This window comes from Camelina sativa, chromosome 11, assembly GCF_030686135.1.
Source record: "Camelina sativa cultivar CO46 ecotype springtype chromosome 11, ASM3068613v1".
Taxonomy (NCBI): domain Eukaryota; kingdom Viridiplantae; phylum Streptophyta; class Magnoliopsida; order Brassicales; family Brassicaceae; genus Camelina; species Camelina sativa.
In genome coordinates, this window is record NC_141890.1 from 40,224,322 (window position 1) to 40,241,673 (window position 17,352).

At 32.7% G+C, this 17,352-nt stretch overlaps 3 protein-coding genes and 1 pseudogene across 5 annotated transcripts; all 4 read right to left on the bottom strand.

Annotated features, from left to right (window-relative positions):
• Positions 1-540: 540 nt before the first annotated feature.
• LOC147935203 (uncharacterized) lies at positions 541-1,398 on the bottom strand. Its single transcript, XM_087472901.1, has 2 exons — positions 1,146-1,398; positions 541-1,046 (listed from the first exon to the last, which is right to left on the bottom strand). Exons 1-2 carry the CDS (start codon positions 1,396-1,398, stop codon positions 541-543), a joined length of 759 nt encoding a protein of 252 aa, XP_087329027.1.
• A 647-nt stretch (positions 1,399-2,045) lies between these two features.
• Positions 2,046-6,034, bottom strand: LOC104725501 (embryogenesis-associated protein EMB8). Of its 2 annotated transcripts, none has more exons than XM_010444171.2 (14): positions 5,563-6,034; positions 5,378-5,467; positions 5,200-5,261; positions 5,004-5,107; positions 4,817-4,906; positions 4,393-4,515; positions 4,203-4,280; positions 3,865-3,950; positions 3,709-3,757; positions 3,568-3,624; positions 3,344-3,474; positions 2,801-2,884; positions 2,630-2,699; positions 2,046-2,540 (listed from the first exon to the last, which is right to left on the bottom strand). In XM_010444171.2, the coding sequence occupies exons 8-14, from the start codon at positions 3,897-3,899 to the stop codon at positions 2,181-2,183; spliced, it is 786 nt and encodes a 261-aa protein (XP_010442473.2). In that variant the 5' UTR covers positions 3,900-3,950; positions 4,203-4,280; positions 4,393-4,515; positions 4,817-4,906; positions 5,004-5,107; positions 5,200-5,261; positions 5,378-5,467; positions 5,563-6,034; the 3' UTR covers positions 2,046-2,180. The 2 variants fall into 2 exon arrangements, with proteins under 2 accessions (XP_010442473.2, XP_087331360.1); XM_087475234.1 differs by having other exon boundaries at positions 4,393-4,563.
• LOC147935204 (uncharacterized) lies at positions 4,729-5,801 on the bottom strand. Its single transcript, XM_087472902.1, has 6 exons — positions 5,563-5,801; positions 5,378-5,467; positions 5,200-5,261; positions 5,004-5,029; positions 4,817-4,906; positions 4,729-4,764 (listed from the first exon to the last, which is right to left on the bottom strand). Exons 1-6 carry the CDS (start codon positions 5,799-5,801, stop codon positions 4,729-4,731), a joined length of 543 nt encoding a protein of 180 aa, XP_087329028.1.
• An 8,158-nt stretch (positions 6,035-14,192) lies between the features above and the next one.
• On the bottom strand, positions 14,193-16,128 carry LOC104728750 (putative polyol transporter 2; annotated as a pseudogene). The gene is made up of 3 exons (XR_015572766.1): positions 15,898-16,128; positions 15,460-15,806; positions 14,193-15,370 (listed from the first exon to the last, which is right to left on the bottom strand). The product of XR_015572766.1 is annotated as a putative polyol transporter 2 (transcript).
• Positions 16,129-17,352: the final 1,224 nt, after the last annotated feature.

The following is a 17,352-nucleotide window of genomic DNA, read 5'->3' on the forward strand; positions in this document are numbered from 1 at the left end:
AGGCTTCACTTTTCTCTTTCAGGAGAATTTTCCACATGTATCTAGAGTGGTCATCAATAAGAACAAACACATATCTATTCCCAGCTGCAGTACTTGGTGATATCGGACCACATAAATCACCATTTACAAGTTCCAACACTTTGGTTGCTCGAAAAATACTTGCTTGGGGAAATACTTGTCTTGTCTGTTTCCCAAATAGGCATGAGCTGCAAATCTTCTTCTCAAAATGTATATACGGAACTCCATTAACTAGCTCTCTTTGAATCATGGATTTAATTGATTTAAAATTGACATGCCCCAACATTGCATGCCATGTGTAAGAGTCACTTGAGATTGCAGACTGTAGACACACATTGCTTTTAACCCCCATTCGAACCTTGTAGAGTCGATTTTTGGATTTTAAAGTTTTGACAATTAACTTTCCTTCATGATCATGTATAGTCAAGTAATCTCCCTTCATTCTCACGTCACAACCTGATTTTGTAGCTTGACCAAGACTAATAATAATACTTTTGAGTCCTGGAATAAAATAGACATTGGTCAATGTCCGTAGCCACCATTCTCATTTGTAAACTTCACAATGCCTTTCCCTTTGATATCTATCCGAGAATCATCACTAAATTTCACTTTTCCGGTAATTGAGTAGTCAACCTTCGAAGAATACCTTAAATCACCACTCATGTGGTTACTAGCTCCATTATCAAGGTACCACATGTCTTCTTCTCCTCTATGGATCTCAAATTTACTAGGAACAACCTTCTTCTCATTAAGAAACACTATCTCATGCATCATGAGCTCATCTGCATTTTCTGTTTCATTATCCTTTTCTTGTGTTTCTTGTAATTTGAGTAAACGATCTGGACATCTTAAAGCAAAGTGTCCCTGTTTATCACACCGAAAGCATGTTACCTCTGATAAGTCTCTGTTATCATAAGATCTCCCGCGACCTCTTCCTCTGTAGTTGTAGCGTCCTCCACGACCTCTGCCTTTGTAGCTACTATTGTAATCACGAGTTGGTGGAGCAGAAACTGGAACTGGAACCGGAACTGGTGAATAACCAGGTTGTGTGTCATTATTTGCATATAACAGCTTAGTTTGACTCTGTTCTGCAGTCGTATGAGCTTATTCTTCTTCCTCTGAAATACGTTCTTCATATGCTTTTAAGCGACCAACAATATCCTCGAAACTCGTCTTATTGAGGTCTAAAACTTGTTCTAATGAAGCTACCATGTGTATGAACTTTGTCCGTGGGAGACACTTCAAAAACTTTTTAACAAGTTTCGATTGATTAATGTTTTCAACAAGAGCTGCAGATTTAGAGGAGATCTCCGATAACTTTCCAGCAAAGCCATCAATCTTCTCTGTATCCTTCATCTTGAGGCGATCAAACTCGGCCATTAAAGTCTGCAACCTTGCTTCTTTAACTCTTTCTGCTCCAACATGTCTTGATTGAATTGCATCCCATACTTTCTTTGCCGTGTCGAGTTCTCCAACTTACAAAATAAGCGCTTCTGGGATGGATTGAAACAATAGTCCCATCGCCATATCATTCATGTCGCTGTCGTCCCCTGGTGTCTCAATTATTGGCCACACCTTGTGTATCCTGAGAAGAATCCGCATCTTCATAGCCCAAACTGTATAGTTTGAGGATTTTAGCATAGGACACTTCAGGGAAGAAGATCCTCCTCCTTCCATTGTCTTTGCTGATTCAACAATATCTCCCATAGCTCTGATACCAAATATAGAATTTGATTGTGGTTTTATGAACTCAAGAGAACTTAAAGTATTAACTCATTTTTATTAGTTTAAGAAAATTCCTCAAAACTTAAACTCTCAAAACTCTCTTTCACAAAAACACCACATAATTGTGTTATGCCTCAACACATATATATAGTAAAACACCAAACCTAATCCTACTAGGAAACCCCATAAGTTTTAGATAACTCCTAACTTATTTTGATCCTTCTCTCTTTAGAATCATAACTCTAATAGGATTAGTATAATTTCTGAAGTTAACTTCAAACTTAAACCAACAGATGTGGGAAAGTCCTGAGAAGTTCTGTATAATATTGACGACAAATAGCTTATCGCAGGCTTATCTCAAGTAGGTTACAATCAAAAGTATGGATGGCATAAGTCATCTCTGTATATTGTTACTTTGCACGAGTAGAATATGATTTCTATTTTTCTACTAGCTTTCTAAATCTTTTCTTGATTGATAACAAAAGTGCAGGTCCTACAAATGGCCACGTCGTGACTATAGCAATGTATGCCAATAGCCAAATCGATTTCCGGCTGTATCTTGAAAGCTCATCCACTCTCTTCTTCAAAGGACCGAGTAAACTGTTATAAACTTGAGGAGTATTGTCCTTATGTTGATGATTACTTGTCTTTTCATCAATTTGACCACTATCCTCTTGTTCTGAATCAGCTCTTGTTGTGCCCACTTCACTTGATGCTGCAACCATCCCGTCTTCTCCAGTATCCACGAATGGTCCCTGATCAATCGAAGATCCCAATGGTTCTGGGATGATCTGCATCTGAAAGAATGATATGATGCATGTCTTAGGAGAGACTAAGAGTGTGGGGTGATGTCATGGAAACGGACAAAAACTCATTTCTCTCATACCTTCTGTCTTCTGTCTGCAAAGGGGCTGGAGAGTAGCACTTCAAAATATTCTTGCACAGCCCTTGTCCACCTAGACATTACAGTTTCACATTTATCAATTCCACTCCTAAGAAACTCCTTGCGGATAAAAATGTGTGAAGAGTATCTAAGAGACGCAGGCAGATAGATTACCACATGCTTGTTGCTGTCATCCCTTCATAGTAAGCAAGATGACCACCATGTGTTGTGGTTGCCAGAACTATGTTTTTGTTTGCCCTGCAAAAGTTGAGACATTGGAACATCAGTTTCATCACAATGCGCTACAGAAAGATACAACTAAGAAACTCACCAAATTTCGCCTACGTGAGCCATTCACTTCCTAATATAGCCACGCATGGAAACTCAATACAACAGAGAAACTAACCAACTCAATAGAACAGAAAATCACCAACTCAAGAACAAAACCAGATAATATGACTTTCTAGAGCATCTCCTACTCTCCCATATCAAAACCAATTCCCCAAATACTCGGATCATTGTTTCCTCGATCTAACTTCTGAATGATAGTGAGGTGATGTGGCATTACCTAACATCTAAATGGTTTCATCTGAAGACTTATCAGAGGCTCTACAAGGCTACAACAAAACTGGGTCAACTAGACTATTGTGCAAATTAATGTAGTCCATCAGTTCTAGAGCTGAAAACTGGAGAGGGTCAAAGCATATGGAATCTTACCTACATTCATCCCAAGGAATAGCTTCCCTAGTACAAACTGGATCATCCAAAGCACTGATACAGAGGAGTGGAACAGCGACATTTCCCACATATTGTGCACTGCTTGAACGTCTATAGTATGTATCAGTTGTCTGCATCGTTAAAGATATGGATTTTTCACTGCTTAAATGGAAAGATGGGATATATTAAACAAAGGGTAAAAGAGAACGTGAAGCAAACTGCACCTCGAATTTGGCAACAAGTCTGGTGGCGTAGTTGTCAAACTCTCGAACTGAACGTGACTAAAACAAGACACATAATGAATGGTTAATCTTTTAAGTCAATTTACTCGATTTTTGGTAAATTGATATAAAATCAGAACCCACCTTCTTAATTCCTTCCCAATCGGCTATACGAGAAATGATGGAATGGTGCCTGCAGTTACAACCATGTGTAATGGAAACAAGAAAGACATAACTAAAGAAAGCAAAAGTACATAAAGAATATAAAATTAACAATACAAGACAAGAATTTAGACATACAATTGTGCATAACCTTGTAGACCAATGGTAAGCATTCTGTCATACAATTTTTGAACGAGTTTGCGGTTGATAAATCGATCACATATCTGCAAACAGTATCCATTTCGATCAGTAAGGCTGACTGATTTTCTTTTCTAGATTATCCATACAAATTTTAGGAATTCGATTCAAAAAATGTAATGGTGAAAATAATCATACTAGAAGCAAGAACTTGTAGAAGATGATGTGAAACAAGAACCTTATTCATGAAATGAAGAGAGACATTTTTCCACTAGGAATTTTAAACAGTTAGCAATATCACAGATTGTTAGTTAGAGAGGACGTGAAGGTCTACTGACCAGAAGATCCCAAGGAGAGCACACAGCAGTAGCTCCAATAAGAGGTGTATTTGGCCCATCCTCCCCAAGATATTTTACCTGGATGATGTATAAAATTATAAAAGTAAGAAAAACCACATGAACCAATTGTAACCACAATATTTGATGCATGACTTAAGGGAATCAAAGGTACATAAGAGGCGAGATATACCAGAACGTTGGCACCAATGCTTGTTCCAACAGCAAACAAAGGAGCCTCTGGGAACTGAGTATGGATGTGATCAATTACTTTCCGAAGATCTTCTGTCCACCCAGCAGTGTAGACGCAGTCCGACTGAGTCATTTAAAGAGTCAGTCAGTCAATGACTCATAATTTCCCAAACTACATGCATAATTAATAAGATTGCAAAGCCAATTAATCCCTTTGATAAGTCATGCTTCTTCCAGAACATGTAATGGCGAATTTTATAGCAAAATTGACGGTAACATATCGAAGTAGAAGTCTAAGATCATGAATATTATTCTAGCAACTCATCTAAATATAAAATCAGTATAGCCACGCAGCTGTGATCCAAAACATCACCTAGATAAAGGTAACCAAAGCTAGAACTCAAAATCAATACAAAGAAACTCACGGTTAAAGATATCCCTCCAAGTCCACGATGATTTTGCACAACAACATTCCATCCTTCCTTTGCCAGCCTGAACGCAACATGTTTAATATACTGTAGAAATAGAACAGAACAAAAGCAAGAGATACATGAGAATCTCCCAAAGAGAAAGAAACGGAAACAGAGAAATTAAGTAAGCAGTGAAATTTACTGCAGCAGAAGAATCACTAGTGAGCCCTGGAACCACAATAGCAATTGGAGTCCTATCAGTTCATGTATTTGAGGCATTGACCACCTGAGATATGCCTTCCACAACTACAGAGAACAAAAAAAATAGTTGTAATACAATGAATCAAAAAAAAAAACTGAAAACAGCAAATGTGTAATTAGTAATACTTAACACCAACCATCAGAATACATTAACCAGTCCAAAGCAATTGTGCCACCATCTGTTGCCTGATAGAGAATCCTGACCACAGAAAATATCAAATCTTTAGGAAAATTACATCAATTTCTGAAGAACACATATAAGTGTTTGTGCCTACAAGATCTGAGCAAGTAAAAGATATGGTCTTTTGAGCTCACCGCTTATAGGAGAAATGAGGCGATTTCCCAAAAAGGCTAAGGAAAGCTGTTTGAAGATGAGGGCTTGAAAGCCAGAACGTAGGAAAGTATCTGCCAAATTTTTGAAAATTACAAATCTTTAACATAAGAAAGTGAAAGATTGTATTTTTATGGATCAAGAACAGTTCAAAAAACAAAACATATACCGTCCGTGAAGGAGACGACACTTGGAGACAATAAACTGACATAACTCAGAGCTGGGATTGAAAGTGAGAGAGATAGGATCTGCTTTAGGGAAATGAATCTCGAGGAAGAAGTAGAGGAAAACTAAGATTGTGAGGAAGAAGAAGATGAGATAGTGAGAGATTGGGATGAAGGAGATAGATTTGAAGAGGAGGGGATAAGGAGAGACCAATTCATCATCATGTGTGATTACGCAATTCATGGTGGTCAATCTTAAAGTAAAGATCTTTTTGATGTTTTGCACAAATGTGGGAGACGAAACGAGAGATAACCAGTTTTGTTTGAACAGAGCTGCTCCAACAAAACTAATTATGACGTTTTGACCATTTGCTTCTCACTCCAACCAATCGGGGGTTTTTTTTTTCATTATTATTATTACTAGATTTCTTAACCAAAAAACCCAATGAAGCACAATATCAAAAAAAAAAAAAAAAACGTAACAAACGTAATCAATACAATAAAACTAAAATATGTTTCTGTTCAGGTAATGACACCTCAGCAATTTGGAAAATTGTAGAGCTGACATTTCAATTAAAATAAATTAGACTTAACATAAATTAATGCTTACAATCTTATGTAACATGTTTTTTTGTCCAAATTATATAGCCTAACAATGTTCAAAATAACAATTAAAGACATTTAAATTAAAATGTGTTCCAATATAGATAAACCATACATAAAATAACTAGAATTCAATTAATTTTGTAATATTTTTATGGAAAAATGATTGTCAGCTACTTGAAGTATACGCCAACACATGATCACACATACATACAATATAAATATCCTGTTAACTACGTGAACTATTGTCATCACATAAGAACATCCATAAACAAACATAGGTTATGTGTACAACACCATAAACATTAAATTTTGGCCAGAGTCCGGCGTTGACCAGTGTTGACCGGCGTTGACCAGAATTTTTTTTTTCTTTTTTTCCTAAAAATAATAATTTTTTTGTTTTTATATATTTTTATAAATAAATAAAAAAGATTAAATGATTTGTATAATTTACAAAAAAAAATATAACAACAAAAAAATATAAGAAAATTATGTACCAAAAAAAATCAAAAATTTTATGACAAACAAAATTTGTGGTATATATCTAGTAACTAATTTTGTTAATACAGAAAATACACCAAAAATAATATAATAAAACTATACCACCAAAATTTTATGTGTAGTAGATTTTTTTATGAAACTATAACAAATATATACCTTTACGTTTTAAAAATCATGTTTTTGTTTTGTATTTTCAAAGATGGGAGTTTTAAATATTTTTTTCTTTTTTACTTATTTATAAGATTATGTCATTTGAAATATATCCAAGGCATTGCCAACTATTTTTTTTTTTTAATAGATCAACCTTTGATTTTACAAAATCAACTTTTGTTTATTAACTATCTTCTTGATATATGTCTTTCATGTAAATAAATAGAATTTTCATTATTTTGTTCCTTTGTTTTTCTTATTAAAAACAAAGAAATAGTTGGTAATGTCTTGGATATATTTCAGATGACATAATCTTATGATAAGTAAAATAAAAAAAAATTTAAAACCCCCACCTTTAAAAATACAAAATAATAAAAAAATGATTCTTAAAAGGAAAATGTATATATTTGTTATAGTTTTATGAAACAATCTACTACACATAAAATTTTGGTGGTATAGTTTTATTATATTATTTTTGGTATATTTTCTGTATTAACAACATTAGTTACTAGATATATCACAAATTTTGTTTGTCATATAATTTTTTTTTTTTGGTATATAATTTTCTTGTATTATTTGTTGTATAACTTTTTGTTGTTATTTTGTTTTTGTAAGGAAATTATACAAATTATTTAATCTTTTTTATTTACTTATCAAAACTACATAAAAACACAATAATATTATTAAGAAAAAAGAAAAAAAAAATTTGAATATTTTTTCTCATCAACGCTGGTCAACGCCGGTCAACACTGGTCAACACCGGATTCCGACCAAAATTTAATGTTTATGGTGTTGTACACATAACCTATGTTTCTTTATGGATGTCATTATGTGATAACAATAGTTCACGTAGTTAGCAAGACATTTATATTGTTTGTATGTGTGGTCATGTGTTGGTGTATACTTCAAGTAGCTGGCAATCACTTTTCCTATTTTTATTATATCATATAATATATAAATATACTATAATTTATCTTTGTATTTTTGTAAAATGCGGGACTTCGGTAATTTTTGCTTCCGTCCCATCCTTTTTCCAGTTGGGAATAAAAGTTTGTCTTATATCGAAAATGTCCTACATCAAGAATCTCCCATATTGGGAATGTGTTTTTTTTTTAACTATATTCAGTTCTCAAAACCTAACTAATTTGATTAAGTGTCAACTTGGAAAACGGTAAATATCTACTTTATGATGATATCCAAATGGAAATACGATGTTTGAATCTCTTATCCAATACCTTTAAATATTTTATATAAATTAGGAAAAAAAATATATGGAATAACCTAGATTATCAAGTTGCACAAACACACATCTATAGGTGTGTCCCACATTACTCATGTGGGTTTCACGAAACGGGTTTTATATGGGTCAAAAAAATATTAAATCTGTTGCAGGATATACCTATCGAGGTGTGTTTGCGAGCTTGATTATTTAGGTTATCCCATTTGAAAAGTTTGATTTTTTGTTAATTTTTATTTGATTTAATAATATACGGATTTAATAAAAATCTAATGGTTACTAATTTGGTTCAAGTTTGATCCGGGCATACTTGGATTAAAACTTTGTAGTGAGATCATAACTATTTCAAATATTCACAAACTTACTAAAACCAAACCAATTTAAATTTGAATTATATTGACAAATATGACCCCGCACGTACGTGTGGGTCCGAACCTAGTTATTATTATTACTAAAATTCTTAACCAAAAAACCCCATGAAGCACAATATCAAAAAAAAAAGTAAATAAAAACATAACAAAACGTAATCAATACAATAAAACTACAATATGTTTTTCTTCAGATGATGACACCTCAGCATTTTGGAGAATTGTAGAGCTGACACCTCAGTTAAAATAGGTAACCAATCAAATTATAAGAACTAATACAATTCATCATTTTTCTCCAGTAATAATCCTAGTTTTTTACTCTAGTTTTACTTTAATTATAAGAACTAATACAATTCATCATTTTTCTCCACGTCACTTTACTCTAGTTTTTTTCTTTCTTATGTTAATATTGATTAAAAAACATAAAAAGGTAAATGTTACAAAGCCTATATAGGGCTTAATCGGCTAACACACATTTAAGAGAACCAAATTTGAATCTAAAAAAATAAAATCAAGTACCAGGCTGATCTTTCACGAGGAATAAAGGGGAGAGAAGACATGGTTGAAACAAATAACAAAATTGAAGCAGAGAACGATGAGAGATTAAAAAAAAATAGAGACGCACTCTCTCACTTATCACTCTTGGGATCGATTTGGTTTGGTATGTTTCTTTGTAGTTGTATAAATCTGAATGGAGATTTATAAATGTAAATATGTGGACATATGCTGCAAATCAACGACATGAAAGGAGTGCGGTCAAATTTTCTAAAAATTAAAACACCCCGTCGAACATACAAGACAGCACTTGCAGTCTCCAGTATAAAAAGAAGAAAGCTCCAATTGTGAATTTTCTTCTCCTTTTAATCCAATATATTACAGGTTTAATAGTGGTTCTGTGTGCTATAAAACCAAAAGAAAATTTTGAGAAGTCTCCCTATATGTGATATGTACTCTCATGTAGTTATCTTTGTTTCTTGACTTGTGAAATCTCGCGCGTGGATCATGGAGTGCATCTGATTCGTTGCTTGCAACATGTAGTAGAGACAAGGCTGTCTAGATTTGGGAGATACCACGGAAGAAAAAATTTGATTGTGTTGTAGTGTTAAATGGCCATATACAAAATGTTAAGATGGTCCATTGGACAGTGGCACAGTATGATAAAACTATCAAGGTAAAGAGAATAATGCTTCAAAAGTGCTTTGATGAATTGATCATCGAAGCTTTAAAACGTTTTTCATATCATATCCATGTATAGGCATTTAACTACAATTCTTGTGTGTCTCTTAACAAGTTTGGTGGTCTAAGGATGAGTATGGTGATTATAACTTTGCCCAAACCATAATTAGGTGAATGTGAATCTAACAAGTATACTGTGCTATTGTTTTCTAAAATCTTCTTCTATGAGTATAATAATACATGTTGCTTCTACCGTAAGGGGCCTATGGGCTATTTCCTTTAATATTAATTTGGAAAAGATGTCACTTATAGATTAGTGAATCTTTTATCCATTCTTTTTGATTAGAGGTTTCATCTCTATGTTACCTGGTTTGACAACATTAGGATTTCTTGAACTTGTAATGATGATCTAACAATAAAATTATGAAGGACAAGTATTGATGGGATGCAATCTGGTGAAGGATATGTAACCCAGGTGAAGATATGCAATCAATTATCACTTCATCGCTAGGGAATCCATGTTCCAACTTGTAGGTAATATAATATATACCTGTTTGATTTTTTTGGACTCATCTCTGTGCACTTTATGGTTTCCACAATCATACGATTCAGTTTATCGGTCAAGGTATAGACTTCTCACTTTAGTTTGTTTTGAGGCATTTGTAAGATACAATGGTAAATTCATACTAAATTACTTGGGTAACATCATGGCAACCAATGTGACAATTTCTTATACATGTTCTTCTTTCTTGTAACTGTAAGTTTGTGAAGAACATTATAAAAACAGAGAATTTTTCATCTAAGATGAATATGGATAAATTTGTGCCTTTGTGGTGATGAACGCAGAGATTCGAAAATCGCTTCATAAAAATTTGAACCTCAGCTTTTCGGAGTGTTTTGAGAGTGACACATCATTAAAATTGATATCCAATAAGAACATTTCGATTAATACAACTCATATATCAATAATTATTATTTCATGTTCAACATAAGCATTTCTGAATTTTAAGGAACTAACACATCATTAAAATTGTGTAACCAATCAAATTATAAGAAATATTATACATCATATAATATCAATATTTTTTAAGAAAACAAATGTTTAAATTTATAGGTTAAATTTAAACTAAATTAATAAATCATTTACAATTTTTTAAAATATAATGATATTAGCCAAGTATATTAATCATTGTATCTCATATCAATATTTCCAAAACATGGGTTTAAATTATAGCTTAAAATTAAAATAAATTAATAAATCATTTACAATTTTAAAAACACAGGTATACTAATACAATCAATACAACATAAGTATCATATTAGTAAGATATAAATATAACACAAATATAATATAAATCAAGAATAACACAAAACAAAACTAATGTAAAAAATATGTATGTGTATAAATGTAAATGTTATCAAATAAAACAAAACAAATAGATTTTACAAAAAGAACAAAAGAGAAATAAATAACTTCTTTGACAACAAACAAACTATAGAAAACTAAATTTGTATAAACTACAAAAATAATACACGAGAAAATCAAGCTACACTAATATTTCTAACTCCCATAACAAGTAAATAAAATAAAATTTGAGAGTAATGTTGATAGTGATTTTATATATTATAACATGAACAAATGACAAATTAAAAAATATATAAGTTCCAAAATTGAAAAATTTATATTAAATTTTAAAGCAGTAAAAACTAAATAATCATCTACTTTAAAATTACTTTAAAAATTAACCTAATCCTTATGCTATTCAACAAAAGTATCATAGTATTAAAATAATATATAAAATCAGGGGGAATTGTCTTTGGTCAAGTGGTTACAAGCTTACAACATCACCTCTAATACAAAAAATATACCACAAATTCAAACCACACTAATATATCTCCCACATTAGGGTAAAGAAAATAAAAGATAACATACATTAGGGTTAGTTACGCTATTTATACAATTAAGTCCACTCGATTTAAATGTAAACATTTATAAGCCATCGTAGATTTGAGATTTCTCAAATTTTATTTTTATTTGTGCATTTTTCTATTCTATCATTGTATAAACATATTTTGGAGGGATCGGTCGTAGATGTGATGTTGTAAGCCTGTAACCACTTGACTAAAGACACTTTCCTCTGATTTTGTGTATTATTTTAATACTATTATACTTTTGTTGAATAGCATAAGGATTAGGTTAATTTTTAAAGTAATTATTAAGTAGATGATTATTTAGTTTTCACTGCTTTAAACTATAAAATAAAACCTTCAATTTTGAAACTTATATATTGTTTAATTTGACATTAGTTTGTGTTATAATATATAAAATCACTATCAACATTACTCTCAAAATTTATTTTATTTACTTGTTATGGGAGTTAGAAATATTAGTGTAGCTTGATTTTCTGGTGTATTATTTTTGTAGCTTATACAAATTTAATCACCTAATTTTTCTATAGTTTGTTTGTTGTCAAAGAAGTTATTTATTTCTCTTTTGTTCTTTTTGTAAAATCTAATTGTTTTGTTTTATTTTATAATAATTACATTCAAGTCAATATACACATACATATTTTTTACATTAGTCTGGTTTTGTGTTCTTCGTTAATCTTGATTTATATTATATTTTTATTATATTTATATGTTACTAATATGATACTTATGTTGCATTGATTGTATTAGTATACCTTTGTTTTTAAAGTTGTACATGATTTATTAATTTATTTTAAATTCAATCAATAATTTAAACCTAAGTTTTTGGAAATATTGATACAACATATAATGATTAATATACTTGGTTGATATCATTATTTTTTAAAAAAATTGTAAATGATTTATTAATTTAGTTTAGACATTGATGTATAATATTTCTTATAATTTGATTGGTTACACAATTTTAATGATGTGTTAGTTACTTAAAATCCAGAAATGCTTATGTTGAACATGAAATAATTATTATTGGTTGAGATATATGAGTTGTATTAATTGAAATGTTTTTATTGGATATCAATTTTAATGACGCGTCACTCTCAAAACACTCCAAAAAGCTGATATTCAGATTTTTATAAAGCGATCTTTGAATTATTGCGTTCATCACCACAAAGGCTCAAATTTCTCCATATTCATTTTAGATGACAAATTCTCTGTTTTTATAATGTTCTTCACAATCTTACAGTTAGAAGAAAGAAGAACATGTATAAGAAATGGTCACATTGGTTGCCATGGTGTTATCCAAGTAATTTAGTATGACTTTACCATTGTTTCTGACAAATGCCTCAAAACAAACTAAAGTGAGATGTATATACCTTGACCGATAAACTGAATCGTACGATTGTGGAAACCATAAAGTGCACAGAGATGGGTCCAAAAAAATCAAATTGGTATATATTTTATTACCTACAAGTTGGAACATGGATTTCCTAGCGATGAAGAATATCCGACTGCATGCATCTTGGGTCAGACTTGTATGCTAAACTCTATAAAGTGATAATTGATTGCATATCTTCATCGGGGTACATATCCTTCAGCAGGTTGCATCCCATCAATACTTGTCCTTCATAATTTTATTGTTAGATCATCATTACAAGTTCAAGAAATCTTAATGTTGTCAAACCAGGTAACATAGAGATGAAACCTCTTATCAAAAACAATGGATAAAGGATTCACTAATCTATAAGTGACCATCTTTCCCACATCATCATTAAAGGAGATAGTCCATAGGCCCCATATGGTAGAAGAATGACCACAAAGTGAAGATTAAAAGCAACATGTATTATTATACTCATAGAAGAAGATTTTAGAAAACAATAGCACAATATACTTAGATTCACCTAATTAAGGTTGGTGCAAAGTTATAATCACTGTACGCATTCTTAAACTACCAAACTTGTTAAGAGAAATCCAAGAACACATTCACGTGTAAGCTTTTGTTTGGAGGGTTTATAATAGGGCAAAGTTATAATCACCATTGGTTAATTGCGTCTTGCGTATGATGTAAACCTAATGGTGAGAACAAATTAACATAAGAAAAAAAAAACTAGAGTAAAGTGACGTGGAACCGAGGATTATTACTGGAGAAAAATGATGAGTTGTATTAATTTTTTTTAATTTGATTGGTTACTTATTTTAGCTGAGGTGTAAGCTCCAGAATTTTCCAAAATGTTGAGGTGTTATCACCTGAAGAGAAACGCTCACCTCAAAACAAATTTTATTTTTATTAGTGCTTTGTTTTGAGATTCTCTAGTAGAAATGTGATTTTGTTTAAAGTTGTTAGTGACTTGTTTTGATTAGTTTAATATTAATTATATGATTAGTTTAATTTAGAGCAACTCAAATGAGTTGCTCTAGTGGACATGGTCTTAGAAATTTCTACTACTTGAAAATTGTTTTTTTGTCTCACAATATAACACACTTTTGAGTTATAAACTTGCAAATAACTGAAACGCACCTTAATAATTCGTCCGAACAAAGTAATTAAACCTACCTTAGCATTAGAATTAATAAAAAAAATAGAGATGAAGAGTTTCTTACTCTTTTTCGCAAAAAAAAAAAGAAAAAAAAAACTTATTAAAGCTGTAGAAAATGTCCGATTAAACATGACAAGTCAAATCCTCTACTAATCTTCTTTGTAGTCGCACTCGCCCCATGAAGACTCGGTTACGAGAATCTTTTGACGTTCCATTGACCAAATAATGAAATGGAAACAAAAAAATTCTCACTCTCATAGTTCATCAACAACTTCTTTACCCTTGCTCGTCACATTGTTCTTTTTGTTTGCGCTGTAGCTCCCGAAGAGACTCTCTATTTCTTCTAAAGCCACACCACGTGTCTCCGGAAGGAAAGTGAAGAAGAAGACCCATGCGGCGACCGCAACTCCGGCGAAGAGAAAGAACGCACCACCGATGGTGAGACCCTTAGAAAGAGACAGGAATGTCATTCCGATAATACCACTCATAAGTCTATTCAACATCACTCCCAAACTTGCACCTTGAGCTCTTAGCCTCACGGGGAATATCTCTGAGCAGTAAACCCACGTCACGGGGCCTGCGCCTATTGAGAATGTTGCCACAAAAGTCATCACCGTTGTAACGCTAAGCCCTATAGCCCACTTGATAGTTTGTCCGAGTTCTTGTTAATTACTGTGAGACTAGTTCCAAGTGCTGTCAAGGAAATAAACATTCCGCCCATACTCGTAAGCAACAAGGCACGACGTCCAAACCGATCAACCACACAAGTCCCTACCACGATGAAGAGGGTCTTGACAACTCCAACAGCCACCGTAGCCAAAAGCTGGTCATTCTTGGATCTCAGTCCAGCCTTTGAGAAGATGGTCGGAGAGTAAAGCACGACTCCATCGATTCCAGAGGCTTGCTGGGCTAAGTGGATGCCAAGGCATGCTATGAGGATGTGTCGAACAGCCGGGGTTGGTCGGACAAGAAGGTCCTTCCACACGCCTTTACCGGCAGTCTTCTTTTTCGGCACGACTACAATATCGTTTGTCATATCATCAAGGATTCCAGCTGCATGTTTGATGTCATTGAGCCTAGAGATGGCTTCTTCTTTAGTGTTTGAGGTTTTGTCAAGAACTTTAAAAGCATCTCCAATGCGACCTTGGAGGACTAGCCACCGTGGAGACTCCGGCATTGCCAACACTCCAATGGCTAGGAATATCGAGGGAATCGCTCCAATCCCTAACATGAACCTCCAACCGAGATGCTCGGGAAGCTTGGAGAAGAAGTAGTTGGACACATATCCTAAAAGTATACCAATATTGATAAATATCTGCATACAAAAAGAAACATATTATCATCAACCTTCATGTAAAATTCTTTATTTCAAATAATAATAAAGGTTGAAACTATTGCATGTACCTCAGGGAAAGAGCTAAGGAAACCACGTGAGGAGGCAGGAGCGACTTCAGCGGTGTAAACAGGCGCAATCATCATAGCATAACCGACACCGATACCAGCTACGAAACGACCCACCATAATGAAAGGATAGTTTGTGGCAAAACCCATGAGAAGAGCACCACAAAAGAAGAAGGCTCCTGCCAACACTATGGTATATCTTCTTCCAATCCAATCGGAAGTTCTACCGGCCGCGCCTGAACCGATTATAGAATAGATATTCAGAATCCCCATAAGAACCTCAAGTTGTACATCCGACAGTTTCAAATCGTCTTTTATGAAAATTGCAGCTCCACTCATCACTCCTATATCTGCAACATCCATAAAATGTAAGTATAATTATCTATACCGTAAAATAAAACCAACCTTAGTGAATGGTAAGAATTCATAACGAATACGAACCGTAACCAAGGATTATAGACGTCATTGATGCTAAGATTGCACAAGCAAAAGCAAATCGGCTTCTATTCCCTCTTGGCGGCTCGGGCTCCGCAACAACAACACCTCTTTCTTCTCCTGAGGAACTCATTGTGCCACCCACCGTGATTGTAAAACTCAAAGTGAAAAAGAGTGTTATTAGCAGGAAAAAAACTAAGTTTCTTGTGAGTTAAGAAATCTATTGGAAGATGAGAATTTAAATAGATGTGGGATCACATGTTTTAGAAAATATCAAACAAGCATCCAGTTAACTAATCAGTTACAGAAAATAGTCACTTGAAATTCCAATTATAGAAACCGGATATCAAGATACACATGGTTTTACTCTAATCCACAAGATTTGTCCTAAAATTAGCAGTTTATAGTAAAAACAAATCATTTAAGATTTTAAGATTTGTCGTCTCACTCTTTTTTTTTTGTTATTACCTTATCTAAATTTAGAAACATAAGTTAATACTTAATAGACATCCTCAAATTGTTATAATTTTAAATGCAAGAAAAAAAAAACATATGGTTCACCTTAAAAAATATTCTCTCTTTCTCTCCTAGGGCTACTGCATATTTTACTATAATCAACTGTTTATAGGTATTAAAAGTTTTCTTCTCTTCCTCTTTGCCATTCTCTATTTAGCTGTTTTCTATCATCACTCTAAGAAAAAAAAATCACATAGTATTTATAAGAGAAAAAAATTAGTGTAAAAAAGGAAATATATTTGCTATTGTATGAAGGGGGAAAAAAACCTAAAACTTTATGAAAAAACTCATAATTTTTTGAAGTAAAAAAAATACTAGTTATACTAGAATGCAAGCTAGAAGTGAAGGGTTTAACTACAATGAATGCAAAAACTCATAATTGGCCATTTAAGTGTGTATTGATTTGCAAGAAGTGTAGTATTTGGTGATACTGGTTGGACTTCAAAGATCCAAACAACAAGAAGAGCAGAAAAATCATAACTATCCATATCATTTTCCTTATTAATTCAAAAATATATCAATGCAAAACCATTTTTTTCTTATTCAAACTCACAATTCAATAAAATAATAATGTACTTCAACACTTTGTGAAAGTGTACTAACAACCAATCATCCATATTAAATATTATATAAGCATTTTTTTTTCGCAAAATATTATATAAGCATATTGATAAGACTTTGTCCACACATTATATGTTAACTTTCTAATCTTTACCGAATTTTGTCGCGCAATACACAAATTAGTGACAAAATTGATGGTAGTAACTTTGATCATATAAATTCTGTTTATCATGTATGTCATTTTATAAATCCTATTCTTTGCGAGGCACTTAATTCAATTGTCACATCTAGACATCTAAAAAGAAAAGCTTTTCCACTAGATGGTACGTATGACTGAATTTGTTGTTTGTTGTGGGTGATATATACAACATATGCTTGTTGGTG